The 25,238-nt window shown below is 39.1% G+C and overlaps 1 protein-coding gene across 7 annotated transcripts in view; it reads right to left on the bottom strand.

Moving 5' to 3' along the window:
- The window catches only part of CLIP1 (CAP-Gly domain containing linker protein 1), a 105,755-nt gene that overhangs the window by 1,840 nt on the left and 78,677 nt on the right, over positions 1-25,238 (bottom strand). For all 7 annotated transcript variants that reach the window (XM_075996518.1, XM_075996519.1, XM_075996520.1 and 4 more), the window contains 5 exons: positions 10,529-10,581; positions 4,049-4,166; positions 3,816-3,966; positions 3,219-3,268; positions 146-270 (listed from right to left, as the gene is read on the bottom strand). In XM_075996518.1, the coding sequence (XP_075852633.1) occupies positions 146-270; positions 3,219-3,268; positions 3,816-3,966; positions 4,049-4,166; positions 10,529-10,581 (497 nt within the window). The remainder of the gene's footprint in view (positions 1-145; positions 271-3,218; positions 3,269-3,815; positions 3,967-4,048; positions 4,167-10,528; positions 10,582-25,238) is intronic.

Genomic DNA, 25,238 nt, shown 5'->3' with positions numbered 1-25,238 from the left:
CTAACCATTCCTAGTCTCTCACTCTCTTGTCAGATTTATGGAAATCTACTTATGGCAAAGTAACTATAAAGCAATTGTCTTTAGAATCCATTGGAAAACCTATTTTAACAGCACACATTTATTTTGATGGCTTGGCATGAGATACCTGTCATAATTGTTCAGGTCATCCCCGTTCCCATTGAGGGCTGCTTCTGACATCATCTCTACCTTCATCTTTAGGTCTTGATTCTTCCTTTGAAGGTCCACTATTACCGAATTTAGGAAATCAATCTGATTTGTTAAAAGAAAGAAAGAAAAAAAAAAACCCAGTGAGATGTGTCAACTATCTAAAACACACATAAGCTGAAGTATCAGAAGTCAGGAAGTAAGTATTCCCACAAGCTATGTCTGCAAAGTGTGCAGAAGGGGCTGACAGTGGCAGTTACTGAGCTCTAGTCTTTCAATCTTCCCAAGAAACAGGAATGAGATTGACTAAAGGAGCTGAACTTAAATGAGGCCATGCCTAGGTGGCAGGGCTATAGTAGTTTCTTTTTCCCCTTTCCTCCTTTCAGTATTCTTTAAATGTTCCTTGCTGAGTAGATGCCATCTTAAAAAAAAAAAAACATTTTAAATTACATTTCTTTGAATGTTTCTAGCTGTCAATGGATAAACTTCATTTGTTATTTGAGGCAAATGGAATTAAACATCTAAATCTGTGGGTTGGTTGGTGTGCTTACTCATTCATGAAAAAGTATAAGAAACATTTCTTTCAATTGAAAAAAATACCTTGCATTTTCCAAGTCATAATCTTACATTTCTGAATACATGGGTGTAAGTTTTTTTCTTTTTACTACAAAATATATACAAAATTTTACAAAAGGCATAAAACAGTTAATTCTTCCATTAAACCATAGAACCCATCCAGATTTTTTCTGCTCTGTATGTATGAGAAAGTTATGTGGAAATTCTCTTTAGACTGTCATTTAATGACTGATTGGTAATGGCAGAATGATAAGTAAATGTGTCTTCAGGGAAAACGGAGAGGCTAAAGTTCCCTTTCAACTAAGGAGAAACACTGTGGCACGCAGGGAAGGCAGCATTCAGGTGCCACATGTATGAAGAGGCACCTGCCAAGGATCCTGGGCAGTGGGGACGATGAAATGGCCATCAGGAGGGGACGCTTTTTGTCCTGAACATTTCCTTTCAAACCAAGGGCATTTTAATTTTAAAATTTTCTTCCTTGTTCTACAAATATAAACAAAAAGGTCTCATTTCTCTAACCTGAAAGATTCCAGTTTATAATATTTAAAATATGTATACATCTACACTCATGTATCCATATACAATTTACTTTTTAAAGAAATATGTGGTCTTTTCTTTTTGTAGGGCCAGTTATGAAACAAAGTTGGCAATCGTTACAGTCATTCTCTGTGGAATATCCCTTGCACCATCAGCAAGGCCACCTTTCAAGTTAGACCTACTGAGTTTATTTTCACTACTCAAGTTTTTTCTAAATCATTATCCTGTTAAGAGTGAAGAAAAAGCCACAAAATGGATGTTAAGTATTGTGAGACACCACACACACACATGTGCACACACAAATTAGGAAACATAAAACAAACCATTTGCTGATTGGAAGAAAGTGTTGTCAGCAGCAGATGAAACAAATGGAAGCAGAAAGGAAAGGGGGAAAGAGAAAACATTGTTAATTATTAAGCTTATTAGATGTATGAACTAAGTAGACAGTGCTAGCTAATGCAGAGCAAGTTTGTATGATGTTGAACCCTTTCATGTCTTTTAAGGGAGACGTCAGGTAACTAAAACAATCTCAAACTCACCAAATTTTTATTTTATTTAAAAATAAAGGATGGCTTTTGTAACTTTGATTTTTGGTCTATCTCTGTCACCTGGGCTAACGTGCAGTGTTGAGATCATAGTTTGCTGCAGCCTCAAACTCCCAGGTTCAAGTGATCCTCCCACATCAGCCTCTTAAGGAGCGGGGACTATAGGCACACGCACCACCATGCCTCGCTAATTTTTCTATTTTTTGTAGAGATGGGGGTCTCACTATGTTGTTCAGGCTGGTCTTGAACTCCTGGCCTCAAGCCATCCTCCCGCCTCAGCCTCCCAAGGTGCTGGGATTATAGGTGTGAGCTACCATGCCTGGCCTGAATTTTAAACAGGATAAATATATACCAAATATTAAAATTAAAGTATGGATGTTTGTTGTGTAAGTATAATTGTATTTCCCAATATAAAATAGTTTGTCTCCATATAATGCCATTTTTAGAACTTAAATTATTTTGTTAATTTTGGCTTTAGGAGACTGATTTTTCAAGAAACCAGCCTTTTTTAGGTAAAGATGAGCAAGGCACTTTGACAGAGCAATTCTACTTCTAGGAACTTATCCTGCAAAAATACTAATATATAAAATGATAGCTGTCCAAGATAATGATAGCTGTCATTATAGCATTGTTTATAATACACCTGAAGTATCAGAAACATCCCAAATGTCATGTCAACCAACAGGGAACTGATTAAATTATGGAATTATGCTACATCCATATAATGGAACACTACACAGGTATTGAAAAGATAAGCACAGAACACTTTATGTAGTATGCTGTTATTTACATAAAAAAGGGAGGGAGCTGTATTAGTATGGGTGCATATGTATATTTTTAAATCTCTGAAAAGATAAGACACTAATAAGAATAAATACCTCTTTGGGGGTTTGGGAACTTAGCAAAAGAGAGGGTTTGGATGAAGACTTTTTTTTTTTTTTTTGAGACAGAGTCTCGATTTGTTGTCCAGGCTAGAGTGAGTGCTGTGGCGTCAGCCTAGCTCACAGCAACCTCAAACTCCTGGGCTCGAGTGATCCTTCTGCCTCAGCCTCCCAAGTAGCTGGGACTACAGGCATGCGCCACCATGCCCGGCTAATTTTTTATATATATATATCAGTTGGCCAATTAATTTCTTTCTATTTATAGTAGAGACAGGGTCTCGCTCTTGCTCGGGCTGGTTTTGAACTCCTGACCTTGAGCAATCCGCCCGCCTCGGCCTCCCAAGAGCTAGGATTACAGGCGTGAGCCACAGCGCCCGGCCTTGGATGAAGACTTTTTACTATATAAATTTTTAATTCTGTTTAATGTTTGGACCACTGGATGTTATTACCTACTCAAAACATGAAATGATTTTGAAAAACAGCAAGAAAGCAAAGAAATAGTTAGGAATATTACCTGACTCTCCTGGGCTCTTTCATCCTCTTCTGCCTGAGTATCAGTATTACCTTATATTAAAAAAAAAAAAAAAAAGTGGAGAGGGGATTAAAAAAGTCTCAATCTTTTTTCCTTGTTATTGCAGTAAGAGGGCCAGTGTCAGAAATGCATTTTCATGTGGACTTCCCGACGTGCCTCTTTGAGAACACAGAGCTAAGCTCCTGTCCCCTCACAGCCCCTAAGGGATCTCACAGCCACCAACCCTGCCCTCTAGGTGTTCCCTCTCAGTGGGTAGGAATGCCTGTCACCTCCACCTGAATTTAAAGATGCAATCCATCATTCTCCGCCAAAAGGACCACCTCTTCTTCACTGTCCTGCACTCTAGACCCCACGGCTGCTGCCGCCCACCATCTTCTGCCTGTGAGAACATCACTGAGCCCAGGAAGGCCCAGAGCAGAGACACCACTGGTGTGGGCCCTGGCTTATAACAAGCCCTCATTTGCTGAAACGGTCAAAGTCAGGGGCAGCCCAACAGCTGCCTTCACAGAGCATCCCTACTGGAAACAGCTCCTTGGTAGGAGGCGCGGTGTGTGAAGTGCCAGGTGGGCAGCGTTTTACCTGAGGAGCTGCTGAGCTGCCTCTTGTTTTCTTTGAGTTGAAGCTCCAAGTTCTTTACCTTGAGCTCAAGCTTCACCTTATCAGACTCTAGAGACTGAACAACTGAATGCAAGGACTTGGCAGAGGCGTTTTCTCCCCTGAGCACTGTGACCTGAAACACAGGTGTTGAGCTTAGGCTCTGAGTTTGAACAAAGAGGCGGCGTGAACGTTCATCCCCTCAGACGGTACTCTACCTCATTCCTCAGTTTTTCCAGCTCTGCATCCTTTTCTGTGAGTAAGGCACTAGTTATACTGATGGATTTCTGCAAGGAGGCTTTTTCTTCATCTGCGTCTTTTATGTACTTGGATTCTCTAAAAGACCAAAGAATTAAAAGTTCCAGAAATCAACCAAGACAGTGGTCAGTGTGCAACTCTTCTAGAATAAATACGCAATTAACCTTAGTTAATGTGTGTGGGGGGAGTATAACAGGGAAGTTTTACAGGGAGTTAAGGCTATTATGCTCACAAAATTTTACTTGAAATTTTACTTACTGTGAGGGGAGAAAAAGTTTACCTATGCATAGACATGCCAGAATCTGCATATGATTGTATCCATTTGAACTTAAAGAAACAAGTTAATAAATCTGGAAAATGTAGAATTAAAAAACTGTTGCACCCCCTCCCAAAATTCTACCAAAATCTAACCCCCAAGTTGAATTTGTTACTTCTTGAATAAATTATTACCAAGCAATAACAACAATTAAAATACATACATGCAAAGCAATTATACAGAGGTCATGCAGAGCAGTTTTATGCTGGAAATATCAGTTGGTTCTCACTAATTTCAGTAACTTTTTAACAAGTTCCAAGAATGTGTTTTTAAGATCTTGTGGGCCAAACAGTAGCAAAGATTATGACTACTATTCTAACTGAAAGATTACTACTTTGCAACCATAGAATCTGAAGAGGACATTAAATTGCTCATAGAAATTAATGGTAATTACATAAAGGCTAGAACAGAAAATGTTAAAATGGCTTTTCAGGTGTAGAATGAAAGCATGGGGTTCCGAAAGGACAAAGTTAGAGCACCTGGTTTATGTTCTCAGCTGACTCAGCTTTGGCTACCAGCAGAGGGAGGGAGTGGGGCCTCTAATGAGAAGGAAACATTTACCTTAAGAGTCTAGGAAGTAGGGAAAGAAAGGGAATTATAAGGAGGAACAGAGAGGGGGGAAGACAAAATAAATACAAGCCAAAGGGGCAGGCTAGTATGTGTTTATATAGGTGTGTAGATATTTAAATTTTTGTTGTAAAAAGTACATGCATTCAAAAGTGCCAAGATCATGAAAGACAAGAAAAGATTGAGGGACTGTCACAGATTGGAGGAGACGAAGGAGATATGACAGCTAACGGCAAGGTGGAATGCTGGCTTGGATCCTGGAACACAAAAGGACGTTAGTGGGAACACTGGTGAAACCTGAATGAAGTCTACTGTTTAGTTAATAGTGTTATACAGATGTTCATTTCCTAGTTTTGATAAATGTACTACAGTTATGTAAGATGGTCACATTAGGGGGAGCTGGGTGAAAGGTCTATAGGAACTAGCTGCACTATCTTTCCACCTCTTTTGTAAATCTATTTTAAAATAAAAAGTTTGGAAAAATGACATGCAGTCTGAAACACAAGAGGAAAAAGACCTTGTATTATAGAAATACTTTAGGAAAAACAGAACTGGATAAAAATTTCAAATCACCCCTGGTTCTATTTGAAGGAACTGGGGAAATGCAGAGGATGCAGCGGTTCAGTCTGTTTTCATACCAAATGGAGGAACAGGAAACTGAGGCCCAGGTTAGAAACGGCAGAATGTATGTCTGGTTAGTGAGACCCAAGATATCCGGCACACAAATTATAGAATTCTTATGATTTATGGTAAATTGAGATTGTACACAAAGATGAAAATGTAAGTGTTGTATTTGTCTCGTCCTGTGCTGACACTTACACTCCAGAATGATAAGTAGTAAGAAAAGAATCTGAGACTTACAGAAAGTTCTTGAATTAAAAACCCAAGCATTATGTGCACACTGGAAAGGGGTGGACATCAGTGCTGGTGAATTACTAAGCGAGTAATACCTTGCTAGGAAATAGGATCTTGCTCAGGTTAAAACAAAAAAGCAATTTAAATAAAAGGAATGTATATAGGTCCTTTTTGCCACCTGGAAAGTAAATATCTGATGTCATCCAAAGATGCAATAAATCTTGGGATCTTTAAGTTTCTACTAAATTTATTTGGTAGTTTATTGTATTATAAAAAATTATTTCCAAAGCATCACTTGCTATAAATTCAAATCAAATTTGAAAAGTGTAATTTTAAATATTTTTACTAAAATATACCAGGATTTGGGGATTGTTAAGAACAGATTTAGATTTTCCTATAATCAGGACTCTAGTTGGCCAAGATCCCACAGATTCTTAGTGTTGGGGAGAGAGAAACACACAAGCTGGCAGAAGGAAAAAGTAACAGGTGCCCTCCTCTGGGGCCACCAACCAGCTCTCTGCTTATCATCATGGGCACACAAACTCTCAGAGCCAGGCTGCTAAGAAGATGGCCAGAAGAATGCTTCTTATACCAGTTATCAAAAGCTGCATGGTTAAGAAAGAAATCTGACGTGACTTATATGCCAAATGACAGGAAAAGTAGACCCTGGCGGCCCATCTTTGCGATGGATCTTCATTACTAGCTTCTCAGGCTTAGCCTCGATTTCACTGCACAAACCGCCACGAGGTGCTAAATTAAACCATTTATGCCGACATCACTGACATCTGGGTCACAAATAATATTACTTGTAAGCCCCGTTGGCTAGAATAACTTGCTATTCCTAAAAACATCAAGAAGGGATACAGAGGCTAGAAATCTCTTCCTCTCCTCATCCCCCAAGGGAACATTTTGCCCAGATTCTTTTCTTACTACTTACATAAAAAATAAATTCCAGTAATGAAGAAAATACCTTAAAGTGTTACTGGGCAAGCTTTAAAAATGCAAGATAACAAGAACCAAATATTAGAAACATGAAGAGAAATGCAAATACATTAAGGAGACTAAATTTGCACTGAAGTTCTTTGCTGTATATAGATATAAAAAAGAAGTGTGTGTGTGTATATATGTATATACTGCTGAGAATATTTTACAAAACAAAAGCAAGACACAGAGGGACAAAGGCAGCCAAAAAATATATACAACAATTTGGTTTACTAAAAATATATGAAATTTATTTATTATAACGTGGATAGACTTTCTTTAGTCTTACCATTAAAGACACACAGATATAGCAAAGGAAGCAAGAGTAGGAAAGGGAAAAGAGAGGGGTGAAATGAGCATTGGTAAGTAGCGCAAGCTCGGAGACAGTCAGACAGTTAGCAACCCACAGTGAGCTGAGTGAGCTGAAGTAGCAGGCACCTCTTCAGAACTTGTGGACACTAATCGACAAACCAGTTTTCATTCCTGACAGAAACCCCTGCATTTACACTAAGAGAATGAATCATGACTCCAAAAAGTCCATGTCTAAGGCTTTGGAGTTCCTTCTCTGACATTAAAAAGCTGGGCGAAGGGAGGGACTCCAAACCAGTTCTCAGATCTGCCTTAGGCCTGAGTGGTACAGAGAGAACAACCTCTCTAGTTCTGGCCATTAGAGCAATTCAGGGGTTACCCTGCTTTACCTATTAGACATCTTGGAACCTGTCTGAAAGAGGTTTGCCCAGCTTGAAAGTTTTTCAAAGAAATGATTATATTTTTAAGCTTAGAGAAAAACTTTTACTACATATTGTTTGCAACCCAATGTTTAAAGATACCAAAAAAACAACAGCAAATACGGGAGGACTCTACTCATTTCTTGGTAATAACTACTCTCATCCTATAGTCAGGAATCAGTTCTGCACTTCAATATCATGACCATTTGAATAAAGTGATTATATCCTAACTATGTGTAATTATCACTTCCAAAGTAAACTGTTGACTAAGCTCTCAGTTCTTGTATGACCAACTACATTTCAAATATTTTTTTTTATAAAAAATTAAATAAAATTTAAAATTTCTTTTCTTCTCTATTTTTTTTGCTAGTGAGGTTAACATTTCAAATATTTTATGATTTAAATATTTTCAAGGCTTTTAAATTAAGAGTATATCAAGTTCTTTTTAGTATTCTATGCTCAATGAAATTTAACCATTACACACAACCATTACAACATATGACTCCTTTACCAAACTGACTTTTAAAAGGCAATTAAAGGTCCAAATTATTAGCCAAAATACATTTACATTCAGGTTTCTAAAATAGAAATAACCTTCCATGGGGGTTTAACAAAAAAAGTCCTAAATATTAAAATTAGGTTTTTAAAATTTTCACTCCCAGAAAAAACTGTTATCTACATTTGCTGATCAAAATTAAGATAAATGTTCAAGAGACATTCTCCTCTTAAAGATCCAGGACTAAAACAGGAACAGGGATAGTGAAGTAAGAAGAGAATTTCAGTCCCCAAATTTGTTCCATCTTTTTAAGCCATGAAAAATGTCACATGCCTAATCTTGTTTTGAAAGGCATGTAATTTAAAGTTACATGATGATAATTATTAATGAAGCCTATCATCTCTTTTGTGAAAAAGAAAATAAAACAGTAAAAAATAAATAAAAAGCTTTAAAGTATAGTGAGGAGAGAATCAGCATAAAAACCTGCATCTGTCATTTATTAATCCCAAGTCCTTGGCCAACTTGCCTAATTTTTTAGCTTCACTTTCATCGTTTTATTTTATTCTTTAATTTAGAGACGGGTCTCGCTATGCTGCCCAGGCTGGAATGCAGTGGCTATTCACGGGTGTGATCACAGCGTACTGTAGCCTTGAACTCCTGGGCTCAAGCGTTCCTCATGCCTCAACTTCTCCAATAGCTGGGATTACAGGTGCATACCACCGCACCTGGCTAGTTACATTCTGCTGAAGTGCAAGCCCCACCATAGATCTCTCTAGGTTTTGAGATTAGCTAAATTGTGAGTTATGAAGGGGAAGAAAGGGGATTCTGTCAGTACACATCCCAGCCCATTTTTTTGTGTTCCCTTGCCAGAACGCCACAGGAACAAACAAGCCCTGTTTATTTTTTCACATATCCTTAATAACTGCTTACACAAGGTTCTTAAGAAACAAAACCTTATTTATGTGAAGTTAAATACCCCAAGGCCTGCAGGAACAGAGCTGCGCCTGTACACAGGACTAGGCTGAGGCATGGCAGACCAAGCCACTCTCATGGGCCCTGGAGAACATCTGGGTGGGCCAAAGGTGTAGCAGTGGTGACATACACATGCATTCTGAAGTATAAACACCCCCTAGTGAAATTTGAAAGAATGAATCTAAGTATGTTTTAATTAAAAAAAAAAAAAAAAAAAAAAAAGAAGGTCCCCCTGGACCGAGCCTAATGTCCTTTAGAATGTAGCACATGGAGCCAAATACCTAAATCTAAATAAATACAGCTCTCAGTATCTACCTAAACATTGTCGCTCAATTGCTAAGCGACTACCATGCTGGCAGGAGGGGACGCTGCCAGTGTAAAACACACACCTCAGCAGGCCAGTGGGGGAACCTTCTCTGGCTGACAAGTAGGGATAAAATACTGCACAAGAGCATAAGGAATCACTGGTTATGCTATTCTTTTTCTTTTTTTAAGAGACAGAGTCTCACTCTGCTGCCCGGCTGGAGTGCAGAAGCACAATCATAGTTCACTGTAACCTCTGACTCCTGGGCTCAAGTGATCCTCCTGCCTCAGCCTCCTGAGTAGCCAAGACAACAAGCACGAGCCACCACCATACCTGGGTATTGTTTAAAGTTTTTGTGGAGATGGGGTCTTGCTATGTTGCCCAGGCTAGTCTCAAACTCCTGATCTCAAGTGATACTCCCACCTTGGCCTCCCAAAGTGCTGGGATTATAAGGGTGAGCCACCACGCCCAGTTAGTTTTTTTTTTTTTTTTCCGTGGGGGGAAGGTCTAGTTTTATATTTAGTAAGCAAAAAAGCATGCCACTGTTGTGATATGCATCTATTTAGTATTCTACAGCAACACACTGGACAGGCTCTGGTTCTTAGCAATAATACACATTAAACCTGCTTGGCATGCAGTATAAAACAGAGTGTCTCTAGACAAAACTACATGTTTTAAAAAACAGATAGACTGTCAGTATATATAAACATCAGGGTTCTAAACAATTATTTCTGTGGGCCACATTCATCCTTACTAAAGAGTACTGAAAAAATTATACTAAGTTTCCATTTGAATATTATGGATGAATAATAGCTTTTATTTTTCAGAAAATAAATAGAAACACTTAAAATGATGTTATCCAGTATTAGTGAAAATCAGACATTTTATATAATTTAAATCTGTATCCAAGTCAACTACTATATGTAAAATTATAGTATTCTTCGTTACTGAAACTAGGAGGTAACAACAGGCTGATTTTAAAACACTTCTGAATAGATGCAACTGAACATGGCTTAAAAACAAAACTCTTTGCTTTGTAACAGTGAAACCTCTGCAAAGGGGTCTTAATAATTTGTCATTGATGAGTACCGAACTATCACAATGCCATTTACTGAATATAAGGAGGTCACTTGTTTTCTACTACAAGTCACCACCACATCATGTGCTGACATTTTCCTTATTAAACATATGTACAACAATAAACACAGAAAGGAAGCCTACCTTTTTTTCATTTCTAACAACTGATTATTGAGCACAGATCTTTCTTCTTCCAGCTGGGGAGGAAAAACACACAAAAAAGTTCAGTTCATATCAAGTCCACAGAGAGGCCTACTTCTCATTCCACACGCCACATCCCCAAGCTCCGGGGCGACTAAAGCAACAGGCCCTCTTCCCAGGCGATGAAGAAGAGCAAGTGGTCACCCTATCACAGGACGTACAGTTATTATAAATCACTTATGATCTCAATGACTCCCCTTTCCTCAGGGACCTGAGAGTTTGAAATAAATGGCAACACCTTGAACAGCACACAGAACATCTTAAGCATTCAGTAAGTGTGTGTTGAGTAAGGGAAAGCTGCACTGTTAACATTCTGGTTCCTTTACTTAAACCACAGAGGTCAAGTGTGACTAACTTGCAAAGGACTAGGAACAGGTCATTTACTTTCTATGGGCCTCATTTTACTCATCCATTAATTCAACACACATTTACTGTGTGGCTCCTATATTCCAAGCATTTGTTTCTCACCTATAAAACAAGTAGGATATGATAAAAGAAATTTCCAGTGGCCTTTTAGTTCTAAAATCCTATTATTCTATGAAGGATTAAAAACAGAAGACTCAGGTAGTTAATCTTGTGAAGGAAGACCCATTTCTACCTCCAACCTGCACCACACATAGTTTAGCCAAATACCACTTTTATTTTTCTAGAGACAGGGTCTCGATCGGTCACCCAGGTTGGAGTTCAGTGGCGTAATCATAGCTTGTTGTAACCTTGAACTCCTGGGCTCAAGTGATCCTCTCGAGGGGCTGGAACTACAGGTGTGTGCCACCATGCCCAGCTAATTTTTAAAAAATTATTGTTGAGATGGGGTCTCACTATGTTGCCCAGGCTGATCTCAAACTCCCAGGCTCAAGCAAACCTCCCACCTCAGCTTCCTAAAGTGCTGTGATTAAAGGTATGAGCCAACTGTACCCAGGCCCAAATAACAATTTCAACTTGCACCATTAACAAGAGGGAAAAGGCTCTTATGTGTGTTTTTTAAAAATCAAAGGATAACACCAAAGATTACATAACGGCTTCCAATAGCCCAGAATTTAAGCTACTAACTCACTATTGGTTATAGTCATTTATTAATTGTGTACCAGTTGTGTACATGCTTTGCTATAAGGTCTTCATATTTTTAAAATTCTTAAATATGCATAAATGTGTTTTGAACATTAATATACATTTATCATGAAATCTATAGAGGGCAACATACAGTTTTTTTCACTGCAGACCATGTGCTTTCCTAAGTCCATTGAGATATATGTTTTTGCTGCATGACTAATTCACAGAAATTTTTAGAGTGAAAGGAAGCAGGAAGAGTAGGAGGCAAACTTTAAAATATAAAATGAGAAGGAGAACATCTGGAGAGTGGGATGTGGAAATCAGAGGGGCTTTCATTTTGGTCTTTACGCCCTTTATACAATTTATTTTTTAAACAAGAAATCGGTTTACTTTCATAATTTCACAATTAAAGCAAAAAATAATCAACAAACTCAAGACTGGAACATGTTTACAATGAATATATAAATGGATAAAGAACATGGCAGGTAAGGCTGGGCGCGGTGGCTCATGCCTATAATCCTGGCACTTTGGGAGGCCAAGGGGGCAGATTGTTTGAGCTCAGGAGTTCGAGAACAGCCTGAGCAAGAGTAAGACCCCATCTCTACTAAAAATAGAAAGAAATTAATTGGCCAACTAAAAATATATAGAAAAAATTAGCCGGGCATGGTGGCGCATGTCTGTAGTCCCAGCTACTCGGGAGGCTGAGGCAAGAGGATCACTTGAGCCCAGGAGTTTGAGGTTGCTGTGAGCTAGGCTGTTGCCACGGCACTCTAGCCGGGGCAACAAGAGTGAGACTCTGTCTCCAAAAAAAAAAAAAAAAAAAAAAAAAAAGAACATGGCAGGTAATTCACAACAGAAAAAACATGAATTATTAATGCAGTATGCAGAGGTTCCTCTCTCTTTCTTGGAGGATCCAGTGTGCCTGAACTTCCAATAGAGGTTTAGTGCTTATTTTATTGATCTTTATAGAAAACAATGTTTTTCCTTCTTCTGGTCCAAGACTGTTATCCAATTCAGGATAATAAGTGGCATCTAGCCAGTCATATTTCTTTAACTAGTTCCCCATTCTTCCCTTGTCTTTTGTAACCTTGATAGTTTGAAAGAATATAAGCTAGTTATTTTGTAGAATATCTGTCAGTTTGGTTTGTCTAATGTTTCCATGTGATTAGAGTCAGATCATGCACTTTTTGGCAAGACCACCACGGAAGCAATCGTGTGCTTCTCAGCACGTTATCAGGAGGTGCACAGTGTTGATTTTCGGTGAGGTTAACTTTGCTCACTTGGTTAAGGAAGTATCTTCCACGTTTCTCCACTGGAAACGCACTATTTTTTTCTTTGTAATTAATATGTATTTTGTGTATTTATGTATCACATAATTTGAAACTATGTAACAAACTTCACCTACTTGTTTTAGCACAAATTAATGATTCTTGCCTAAATAACTTATTGCTATCATGGTTACCAAATGGTGATTTTATAATTCTATCATCCCATGTATTAATTAATTGGCATTTTACCATAGGAAGGTCTTCCACTTTTCCTCCATTTATTTATAACTGTTCAGACTCCTGATTTCCTATGTTATTAAATAAGTTATAATCCATTACAATTATTATTTCTTTTGGTGCTCAAATTATCTCAGATTTGGCTAGTGGGAGCTCCTTCAAGATGGTTCTGATGTGCTTTTGACTACTCCCCATTATTCTTTGAGCACTTCCTTGCTTTCTGGTGCACAAAATATTCCAGTTTCATCTTACACACTCTTTCCATCTCAGCCCTAGAATTGGCCATTTTTCCAAGGACCCCTGGTTTCTTTCAGTGGAGAAGAGTATTTAGAAAACAAGCTCTAGGTACTTGGTGTGTTCATTGGCACTGGGTGTTACTTGTCAATGGACCTGACCAAAACTTCTGCTCTTCAAGACATTGTTAAGAAAGTGTAAAGACAAGACAGAAAGAAAACAAAACATTTGCAAAACACAACCTGATAAAGAATTTGTATCCAGAATATATTATTAAAACCTCTCACAATTAAGTGATATGCAAACAACCAAATTAAAGAATGGGCAAAGATCTGAACATTTTACTGAAGAAGAGACAGATGGCCAGTAAGCCAGGAAAAGATGCTCAAGATCATTAGTCATCAGGAAAATGCAAATTTTGGAGTGCCAGTTGGAAATACCCAAGGCCTACATCCCAATGGTTCCCTAGTTGACAAGTAGATAAAATGCATAATATTAAAAAGACAAAAAAACTAAGTGTTAAAATCATGTGGAATAACTAGAAATCTCATAAATTGCTGGTGAAAATATAAAATAGTAGTCACTTTGGAAAACCAACAATTTCTTATGAAGCTAAATATATACTTACCATACCAGCAAATTCCATACCTAGACAGTTATCTAAAATAAATGAAAACATATGCCGTGGCCTGTTCATGAATTTTCAAAGTAACTTTACTCAGAATGGCCCAAAACGGGAACCCAATGTCCAAATGGATAAACAAAATGTGATATAACCCCAAATGAACTATCATTCAGCAATAAAAAGAAACTACTGATAAACATAACATGATGGATCTCCAAAACATTGTGCTAAGTAAAAGAAGCTAAATACATAAGACTACATGATGTTTTAAATTTCCCAAATTTCTTTATGTACAATTTCTAACTTCATTCTATTAATGTCAGAAAACATACTTTGAAAGATTTCAAACCTTTTAAATTTATTGAAAATTGTTTCATGGCCTAACATACAGCCAGTCCTGGAGAATGCTCCACATGCACTTGAGAAGTACATGAATTCCGCTGTTGTCAGACGGCGTGCTCTTGAGATGACTGATAGGTCTAGTCAGTTTCTAGTGTTAAGTCTTCTGTTTCCTTCCTCATCTTCTGTGTAGTTGCTCTATTCATCACTGAAATGAGGTATTGAACTATGATTGCTGAACTGTCTTTTTCTCCTTTTAATTCTGTCCATTTCGGCTTCATGTATATTTGGGCTATGTTATTAAGTACATATGTGTTGATAATTGTCATTTCTTCTTTTTTTTTTTGAGACAGAGTCTCACTTTGTTGTCCAGGCTAGAGTGAGTGTCATGGTGTCAGCCTAGCTCACAGCAACCTCACACTCCTGGGCTCGAGCGATCCTCCTGCCTCAGCCTCCCGAGTAGCTGGGACTACAGGCATGCGCCACCATGCCTGGCTAATTTTTTGTATATATATTTTTAGTTGGTTAATTAATTTCTTTCTATTTTTAGTAGAGACAGGGTCTTGCACAGGCTGGTTTTGAACTCCTGACCTCAAGCAATCCGCCCACCTCAGCCTCCCAGAGTGCTAGGATTACAGGCGTGAGCCACCACGCCCGGCCTATCATATCTTCTTGATGGATTGACCTTTTCATCATTATAGAACATCTTTCTCCATCTATAGTAACAGTTTTTGCTTTAAAATCTATTTTGTCTGATACAATTATAGCCTCTCCAACTTATTTTTGGTTACTGTTTGCATGGTGTATCATTTTCTATACTTTTACACTCAAGCTATTTGTATCTATGAATCTATGTTGTCTCTCTTGTAGGCAGCATATAGATAGATCTTGGTTTCTAAAAATCCATTCTGCCAATCTCTGCCTTTTAATCAAAGTGTTTGATCCATTTACATTTATTGTGATTACAAGTAAAGTTACATACTGTTTTGATTCCATTTGTGTGACCTATTAGGAAAGGCAAAACTATAGGGCCAGAAAAGAGATGAGGAGTTTTCAGGGATTGAGAGGTAATTAAATATAAAGGGGAGAGAACCTTTTGAGGTAAAAAAAATCCTGATTGTGGGGTCAGTTATATGATTGCATACATTTGTTAAAACTCACCAAATCTATGAAAGATCAATTGAATTGTATGTAATTACACCTCAGTAAGATGACTTGGAGGGGGGAAAAGTGAGTAATTTATGCAATATAACTCTTATAAAAAGCAAAATCAATGTATGCGTATATGCATTTGTATATGCTGGTGTACACATGAAGAACAGTAAGGAAAAATACACAAAACCATGTATGTTGCCTCAATGAAATGGCAGTGGGAGGAGTAATAACTTTCAAATTATCTATATTTTTGTATATTTGTTTCACATTACAAACGTATGATATTTCTAATTTAAAGATAATGTTACAATTTAACAGAAATAAATAATTCTTATTATTTTAGAAATATGAAAATATTCATAGATGAAGTGACAGGACATCTAGGATTCGCTCCAAAATATTCAGGGTAAACAGGGTAGACAGCTGAAACAAGAGTGACCAAGAGTTAACTGCTAGTAGAGTTTTATACATAGGATTCACTGCACTGCTCACTCTTCTGTATGTATGTTTGAAATTTTTCATAATGAAAGGTTAGAAAAGAGAACATGGATAAATAAAAGGGGTAAAAGGGGAGGAAAATATTTAAAAGAATAGTATTACAGCAAAAGTGCACAAATAATCATAGTTTGGGGAACGCTGGGCCAGAAAAATGTCAAAGAGCTCATCTATCCACAAAACTATTTTGTAAACAGACACAGTGGTTACTTTGCTTTAAATCTGTCATTCAAGCTAAGAAAATAAATAAATAAATAAATAAATCTGTCATTCAAGCTAAGAAAAATACTAGCTTGGGTGAAATGAAGGACATGTGGAAGTTCCAAGTTATTACTCCTGCTTTTGTACGTGTACACTTGAATAACAATCTTCAGAGAGGAGAAGTACCCTTTCTGTTTTATTGCTATCTCCTCTATGTTTTGAACACCGATAGGCATATAATAGGTGCTCAATAACTATGCAGTGAGTGAACGAATGTGTCAGCTAGTAAGCTGGTGCTGTCAATGGCTATGAGTTGGTAGTGGCACTTAGAAGCCAGGGTTCTCTCTCTGCTGCACTAGTCTAATCAAGCTAATGCTAAGCCACTTCTTTTCTCACCAATTTCCCCAGTGAGCTGGTTCTCATTTGGGCTATTTCAGTCTCGTCTCTAACTAAGCAAGTGTTCTGAGGTCCAAAATAGCAGCTCTACCTTGACAGCACAAAACACATTCTCTGTGTCTGAGAATTTCTAGTCTCGCCTCCCACACACAGACAGACAGATTTCTGCTCTTGGAATTAGAGAAGGCAATGGCGAAAAAAGGGAAGAGGAGGATTCAGTAATTTTCTGTGGCAAGGCTCTTTCAGAGAAGAAAAGGAGAGTGGGGTGGACACAGCGACGTGCTGCTCGCATCTCCCTTTCAAGGCGAGCCTTGATGCCCAGCTTCCGGGAGTGTCGTCAGCAGACAGCTCAGCTGGGAGTCCCTTCAGGGATCACCACCACTGCATGGCTACCTCCACCAGGGTCACACCCCCTTCCCAGGATGGACCAAATCCAATGACTATGAGGGTGGGATAATAAAAAAAAACCTGGCCATCTCAGTTCAATTTGGGGCAGTTCTGACAGGCCCCTCCAGCTCCAGTGCTCCCTGTGGGGTTGGTCAAGGCAGTCACTGGGGCTGCAGCGCAGTGCAACTTCTCCCTCTGCCCAACCCTGCTGCTTTCTCTGCTTTCCATGGGTGCTGCCCCAGGGGCATACCTCAATAAATATCATGCACACTGAACACCTGCTCAGCCTGTCTCCCAGGGACCTCAACCTGCAGCAGTATGCATTAAGTTACCAACGTAAATTCTTATACGGTGCAGGAAAGACAGCATGCCTTAAGAACGGTTTAAGAATATGTACATGAAGTACATAAATAAATACATATGCAAATATGTATAGCCTCAAATAAATACACACAGGTATCACTGTCCTTTATCAAAGAATGATATTGCTAGTGGGGCCACACGGTGGGGAGACTGTGACTAACTGAAGCCAACACACATGAAGTAGTTCCGTACACAATGTACACGTCACCTTCATCTTTACCCCTTTACTCCCAGGTGCTGAAGAGATAGCAGTTGCTCTTCCCTTGATACTGCTAGTACCTTTAGTACAGTAAAGTGCATCCTCAGTCCAGCTGCAAACATCCTTAACTACACAGGTGCAAAGTGGAAGGGCCCACACCCTCTGGCCTGGACACTCTGGCAGTCATTTTTGGAGTGGATGACATCCAGTGCTAGGGAATGGCTTTCTACAAATCCCCTCAAAAGCTAGAGACATTAAAGAGGACCCTAGACCAGTCTACAGGTACATCTCAATCAAGAAACTTAAAATATGCAGGAAGAGAATCTGTAGGCTGTACGAAGACCTTCAGGAACTGAACGTATCCCTTGGACCATTTCCTAAACGTAATGCTTGAACATGCTTGACTGGGCGAAAGGAAAGAGAATCCCAAAGAACCAAAAAAATGAGAGGTTTTGGCATCAGTAATTCCCTAAGTTGCAGATAAAACTATATTTAAAAAAATTTACTTTATTATTTTTGTTAAAATACTGCTTTTAAAAAAAAAAAAAAGAAATTCAGCAACATAGAAAAAGACAAAAAAGGGGAAAAAAATCTCCCCAAGTCTACCACTTAGAAATGATAATTAACATTAGCTAAATGACAGGCCAGATACCTCCATGTATATATATTATAGTGGGGAGGACAAATGGGGGGAAAAAAAGCAAATTTAATTTTACTTTAACAGGAGAAAAGAAAAATTGAAGTAAACAAAAGATGTTAGATGAAAGCAACAAAACGTTCGTTACCACAAGATATGGTTCTGAGAGATCCCACTAGATATACTGTATACTATATATGTATTGTATAAAATTTTTAAGTAAGTTTTTTAAAAAAGAAGTTAATGTAATTTCCTTAGGTATGTATAAATTAATTTTAATTTTAGGTAATATCAAATATCACCCTGATATAAAAGACGAGGAAGTTTGTACACTTCCATTTTGTTTCAGCCCTACCACCTCAAATTTTGTCAGTCATATTCTCGGCATTTTTTTCCTCCTTTCTCTTCTTACCTTGCACATGTTTTAAACTTACATTCACCAAATGGTCACAATTAACATCACCAATAATGGGACAAAGCAACATCACATGCCTCCTGACAGGACACAGTTTCACTTCTATAGTCTTCCTGCTAAAAATGTATAACCTAAATACCTTCAGGAAGAAATATCAAACTGAAGCACCACTAACCAGCCTGTTCTCTCCAAAAATGTCAGTCATAAAAGACAACGAAAGGCAGAGGAACCGTTCCAGATTAAAGATGACTAACGAGACACAACAACTCAATGAATGGAATGCTTGATCCTGGATTGGATCCCGAACCCAAAAGATAACGCTGTAAAGGACATTACCAGGACAACTGCCTAAATAGCAAGATGGCCTGTACGTTAGACAATAGTGCTGTACTGAGGCTGAACTTCCTTACTCTAATCCCAGCACCGTGGTTATGCAAAAACAAGTCCTTAGAGTCTCTGAGCATTCTTTGTTCTATTCTTATAACTTTTCACAAAGTTTGAAATAATTTCCAACGTTAAAAACACTCTTTTGAGGGATGATTCTCACATGTCCACTGAGCTGTCCATCTACTGGATGCAATGCTTTTCACCAGTCCTGTTGTCAGTTTCCTTTTGGTTAAGGCCATTATTTTGACTCATGTCTCACTTGGCTAGATTTTATCATCAAGTGGCCTGAAGGATTCACAGATGCTACAGCTTCTAAGTTCTTTTATGTTTGAAAACATCTACCTGTCTTCCTACCTGAATAATAATTGCCTGGATATGATGCTGTTGATCATATTTTCTGGCCCTGAGAACTTCGGAAATACTGCGTCAATTTTCTGGCATCAAATGTGGCTACAGTGGGTTGGTTTTTTAACATTTTTAGAAGGAATTTCATTTTTCTGCCTGGGCACTGAAGAATTATTTCTGTATTCTTGGATTTCAACAATAACCATGATATTTTTTGGTGTTAGTTCTTTTGGACCTTTTTTGGGGGAGTAGGGGGTGGGGGAGACAGAGTCTCTCTCTGTTGCCCAGGCTAGAGTACCATGGCTTCAGCCTAGCTCACAGCAATCTCAAACTCCTAGGCTCAAGTGATCCTCCTGCCTCAGCCTCCTGAGCAGCTGGGACTACAGTTGCATGTCACCACACCCAGCTAATATGTTTTTCTATTTTTAGTAGAGACAGGGTCTCCCTCTTGCTCAGGCTGGTCACAAACTGTTGAGCTCAAGTGATCTTCCTGCCTGGCCTCCCAGAGTGCTAGGATTACAGGCCTGAGCCACCAAGCCTGGCCTGGCCTAATTTTTCCCAGTGAGTTCCCCTACTGGGTTTTTTTTTTTTTTTTTTTTTGAGACATAGTCTCGCTTTGTTGCCCAAGCTAGAGTGAGTGCCGTGGCATCAGCCTAGCTCACAGCAACCTCAATGGGCTCAAGCAATCCTCCTGCCTCAGCCTCCCGAGCAGCTGGGATTACAGGCATGTGCCACCATGCCCAGCTAATTTTTTGTATATATATTAGTTGGCCAATTAATTTCTTTCTATTTATAGTAGAGACGGGGTCTCGCTCTTGCTCAGGCTGGTTTCGAACTCCTGACCTCGAGCAATCCGCCTGCCTCGGCCTCCCAGAGTGCTAGGATTACAGGCGTGAGCCACCGCGCCCGGCCTCCCTACTGGGTTTTTATACAACCCACTATGTCCTTTCAGTTTACAGATTCGGTTCTTCCTTCACTTGGGGGAATCTCCTTATCATACCTCCTAACACTTTCTTCTATTACATTTGTTGATTTCTTTCCTTCAGGGACAATAATTATACTCATTTGGATTATCTCTGCCCTCCAGAGTTTTTATTATCTTTCCTCCAATTGCTTTAATATCTTTGACTATTTTCTTTTCTATTTATTGTGATTAGTTCAAGCCTTTCTTTCATATGTTTAGAAATGTTTATGAGGTTCCTGTTTCCGATTTAGTAGTTCTGATATGATGTGGTTTGGTCTTCAACTTGTTTCTTTATCTCTTTAACTTACTGTGATGTTCTATCATCTCTTTAAACAGTTGTTTTATTCAAATAACTTAAGTTTTACATAACACAAAGCAATATCTTCCTCTGGGTAATGTTTTCTCATGGCCTAAATTCCTCGTTTCTCTTTGGATCCGTATGTTCCTTTTTTTCCTCTTTTGGTACACTATGTATGCAATGGTTCATCTTATTATGGACTACCTGGACCTTCTATCTGCTCACATATCATATGAGTTTCCCCTGACACCTCCCTACCTTATCTGAGCCCTTTATCTTCCTCTCCAAGCTACAGCTGACAAGTTCAGCACTGCAGTCTATACATGCCTGTAGCCAGAGGGCCCTGGGACAGAGGCAAGGACAGGGAAAGCGGGAAGAGTTGAGGCCACACGTAGAATCTGTTGGAGATCTCCTTCCTGAGAGTCTTCTTTAGTGTCTGTGTCTCATTCACTCCTCCTGAACAGAGGTGATCCTATTCCCACAGGACAATGTCCTCAGGCTTCAGCCTTGGGGCACACGTTCCAGGTACCCCACCACTGTACTCTCAACTTCTGCTCTCACCTGCTGTGTCCTCTTCCCTTCCCAGAGACTAGAACCCAGCCTCTACTGTGGGTGGAGGTGGTTAGTTATGTGACACTGTTACAGAGATCTGAACTTCCTTCCCCAAATTAAAGCACAAAACCACGTGAGAAGAAGCCCTCTGCCTTTCGCTACTTTGTCCTCCCCCTGCTTCCTCTTGGAAAGCTTTCTGAGGCACAACAGCCACCCGGTATCACATGGACAAAAGTTGCACGCCAAGGACAGCAGCAGGGCAGAAAGGAAGAGGCGGGTTCCGTGAGGATATCTTGAGAGGCTGTACCCTCCCTGGACTGCCACCTGTGGATTAGCATTTGAGAAAAACAGCCCCAGTGCCCCGCGTCCATCAGCCACCATATGTTGGCTAGACTAGCTGTGGAAAATGACAAGTGGCAGTTTTCCCCACCTCTTGTGAAATCCTCAGGTGGTAGAAGAGGGCCTCTAGCCACAAAAATTTTTCTGTGACCTTTTCCCCAGGCTGCCTGCTCACATCTACTGAAGATAGTATAATTTTTCCAAGCTGGACTGGGCACAGGGATGGGAGAATTAGAGTAAAAACTCCCAGTATTTCACTGTTCACCTTCTTGTCCACTTGCCACTGGGACACAGAGTAGGAGTCAAACCACAGTTTTGCTGCTTTTCTTGGTTGCCAGTTTTAAAGTTTACAGCATGAAGCTGACTGGCTTTGTTGCCTTCTGCTGCTTAAATACAGAAAAACTGTGTTCGTATCATTAAGTATTGAAGGAAGAGAGAGTCTGTGATCCAGCTTCCGTTAGCCCTGGTTGCCCAGAGGTCCTGAGACCAGATTAAAACTATGATGCTGATCATCATTTTCCACAGTAATATGTGACAGGCTAAAAACAGCTTTCCCTTTCTGAACATTCATGTCTGGGAAGTTAGGCTCATTTAAAAGGTAGGTAGTTATTTGTGGGTCAATTTAGATGCTAACCTCAGTTTTTTGTATATTAATGCATCTGCTGTAATCTGTCAAGAAAAACTGCTTATGAAATACAGTTATTGAGTCATCTAATCCCTGTCCAGTTTCTACAGCAAACTGTAACCTCATTTTGCAAAGCGCCAGGGGGAGAATCAGTACTGTTCCCATAGTGACAGCTCAGTGTGTCGGCTATCCTTAGAAGGTAGAATACATGTGAGGTTTAGAAATGATAAATCAGACATCAAAAGTGACTACCTAACGTGACTATTTCTATAGCAGAGCTAACATTATTATTTTTAGAATTCCCTATGAAAAGAAAATAATGCTCTGTATGGTTTCCATTAATCTTGGAACTGCGTGACCCTGGCTGAATTCACGCCGAATGCTTCTACCACCCACACAGAGCAAATGCCCCACTTATTTGGCGATCAGGCTTTTTGGCAACCATAACTCTGCAACAAAACTGTGAGACTGGAAGTGACTGGAATCACGTAAAAAAGTAGAAAGAGCGGTCACAAAGCCTTTGCACCTTATTCTATGAAAGAAGACCTGGAGCCCTTGCTAAAAACAAAGTACTCATCCAACACTCACGTGCTTCTCATTCAAATCTACATGACATGCTCTACGATTCCTACTTTCTCACAGTCTGTGTGAAGAGAGAAGCAGGAGCTCGCGACCACTGGCCAGGACACAGTGTTCTGGTGCAAGGGAACTGTGGAGCCCACAGCATGAACACAGGAAGGCAGCAGAGCACTCTGCTTGAGGTTAGGGGTGATGATCTTTGGGGATGGGCCTCCAACAATGAGCAGGGAAGGGGAGAAGAAAAGATATAAATGCAGACGTGTGAATGGCAAGTAACTAGGTGTGGCAGGAGACACAGGAGAAATACATGTAAATCAGGTGGAAGGAGGCAAAGGAGGAAAGTCAGGAATGGGAGTGGTGGTAGTGCCAGCTGGTCACAGGGAATACAAAGGAAGCCATTTGTCTTTGCACTTACTAGGTAAGTGATGACTTTAGCAAGAGTCACTCCCAGAGTGTACTGCACTGCAGTGGCAAAAAGCAGATAGCAGGGAGTGGGGAAAAATGGGAAGTGAAAAATAACGCAGAGATTATTTTTTTAAAAGTTTGAAAATTTTTTAAAGAGTAGAAGACAGGGTTGTAAGAATGAACAGTGTGGCAAGGTTTAGAACTGCTGTTAAGGAAATGAGAAAGTAAGTATCTCTAACACAGCTGATCAACAGTTTGACTTAACTACAAAAAGTAACTGAGTAAAAATTCATAATTTTACAGAAGTAAACACGACTCTAGATTCTTGGAGACTATACAGTTAATAGTATAAGAACCTGATGAATCTACCAGTCTCCAATAAACTAAGGTTGCTTCTAAGTTATGGGTGATTTTCTCCACTCTTTTGAAATATATATATCATGGGAAGAATGATCTGTAATCTTGCTTAGTAATCAATACCATGTTTAACAATCTCCATCATCAAAGTCTATCATGTTTTAATTTACACCCATGTGTTTCTATCTTCTCAGCTAAACACAGAGAAGTACAAATGGCCTAAGAATCCATCTCATTCTTTAAAAGGAAATCACTTTCTTAGCTGTTCTTTGCACGCATTACTTTCTAACCCCCTGCAAAGTGACTGATTTTGAAACGTTTAATCACAAGACCTTCTTAATAGGAAGCTAATTGAAATCCCTAATGCAAAAGAGAACAGAGATGGAGAGAAGCCCTGGAAACTCTGCCCAAGGAATCACAATGTTTCCTGAATCGCTTCTGGTTCTGAATGACAGAGGCAAGAACTGTAATCATCCATGCAGATAAAGGTCACAACATCAGACGAGAGGATGATCTGTGTTCTTCCTGTTTATGGAACGCACTCTCTACCAAAGACCTTCAATGATATGAGATACGTTGAGACGGAAGCAGACTCAGCACTCAGCCAAAATTCTTCTCTTCCAAGTCCTTGTGGACACGCGGATGTTGGAGATGCCAAATGCTTTAGATGCTCTATCTTGTGCCAGGAAAGCCACCACCACTTTTGATCAAAGGGCTTCTATTCTTCATGAACTCCAATTTCTCACAAACTGATGGATCAAAGGAGAGTGCACTGACCCTAACTGAGTCAACACACTTTGATTCTTTTCCGGACCCAAATCAGAAGATGACAAACAGCTCTCGACACTACTAGCTGAACGATGTTGAGCAAATTACTATCTTCTTCATGCTTTCGTTTCCTCTTTTACAAATGGAGATAATAATAGTGTCATCGCTTAGAATTATGGTAGGGATTAAGTGAGATGATAGCTATTGTTTATTTGTGCCTGTCAAATAGTAAGAGCCAATAAATGTTAGTTACTATCACCACTAGCATCATCATCATCTGGGAGTCTGGCAATTCTTTCATGAAATAAGAAAACTGTGGAAAGCTATAATGAAGATTTTAAAGCCTGAAATCAACTCTCCAAAAAGTACTTTCTCAACAAACTGCACCACGTCAATGGCTGCTCAATAAAATTACCCTAAACTATTCCATCCTCAGTGAGAATTGATGTTTGCAACAAAAAAAGAGGAAAAAAATTTTTTTTCCCTTGGAGTACAAACCAAGACTTAATGACTACACAGCAAAAGTCACTTACAAACATAATTTCGAGCTGCTGCTCTGAGGTCAGATATAACTAATAATTCAGCACTTTGATTCAACTGTCAGAGAAGTATAAAAAGCAGAAGACGGCATTCTTTAAAATCGATTTTGTTCTCATGTTTAATTAACTTCTGTCAGAAAACTATAATTTAAATATGGAAGCAAATAGGTTGTGATTTGCTTATAGTTCAGTCCAGTTGTAACACACACTCTCTATATATCAGTGCACATAGTGCACATGTATACATAGTCCATGAGGAAATTTTTAAAGAAAAGTAGAGTTCTATTTTAAATCAGCTGCCAGCCTTCACATCAAAACCATATTCTTGGAATCTATTTCCTTAAAATCCATTTTGATCGAAGAGAGAAAAACACCTTAAGAGAAAAATAATTTTGAGATCCAAGGAGTAGCAAGGAGAAGATATTGTCCCTCTTCCCATTTAAATGTATTACTATAAGTTCATCTAATCAAGATCTTATTTTCTACTTGCTTAC

This window comes from Microcebus murinus, chromosome 22 (assembly GCF_040939455.1).
Source record: "Microcebus murinus isolate Inina chromosome 22, M.murinus_Inina_mat1.0, whole genome shotgun sequence".
Taxonomy (NCBI): Eukaryota; Metazoa; Chordata; class Mammalia; order Primates; family Cheirogaleidae; genus Microcebus; species Microcebus murinus.
This window is presented reverse-complemented; position numbering and strand designations above follow the sequence as displayed.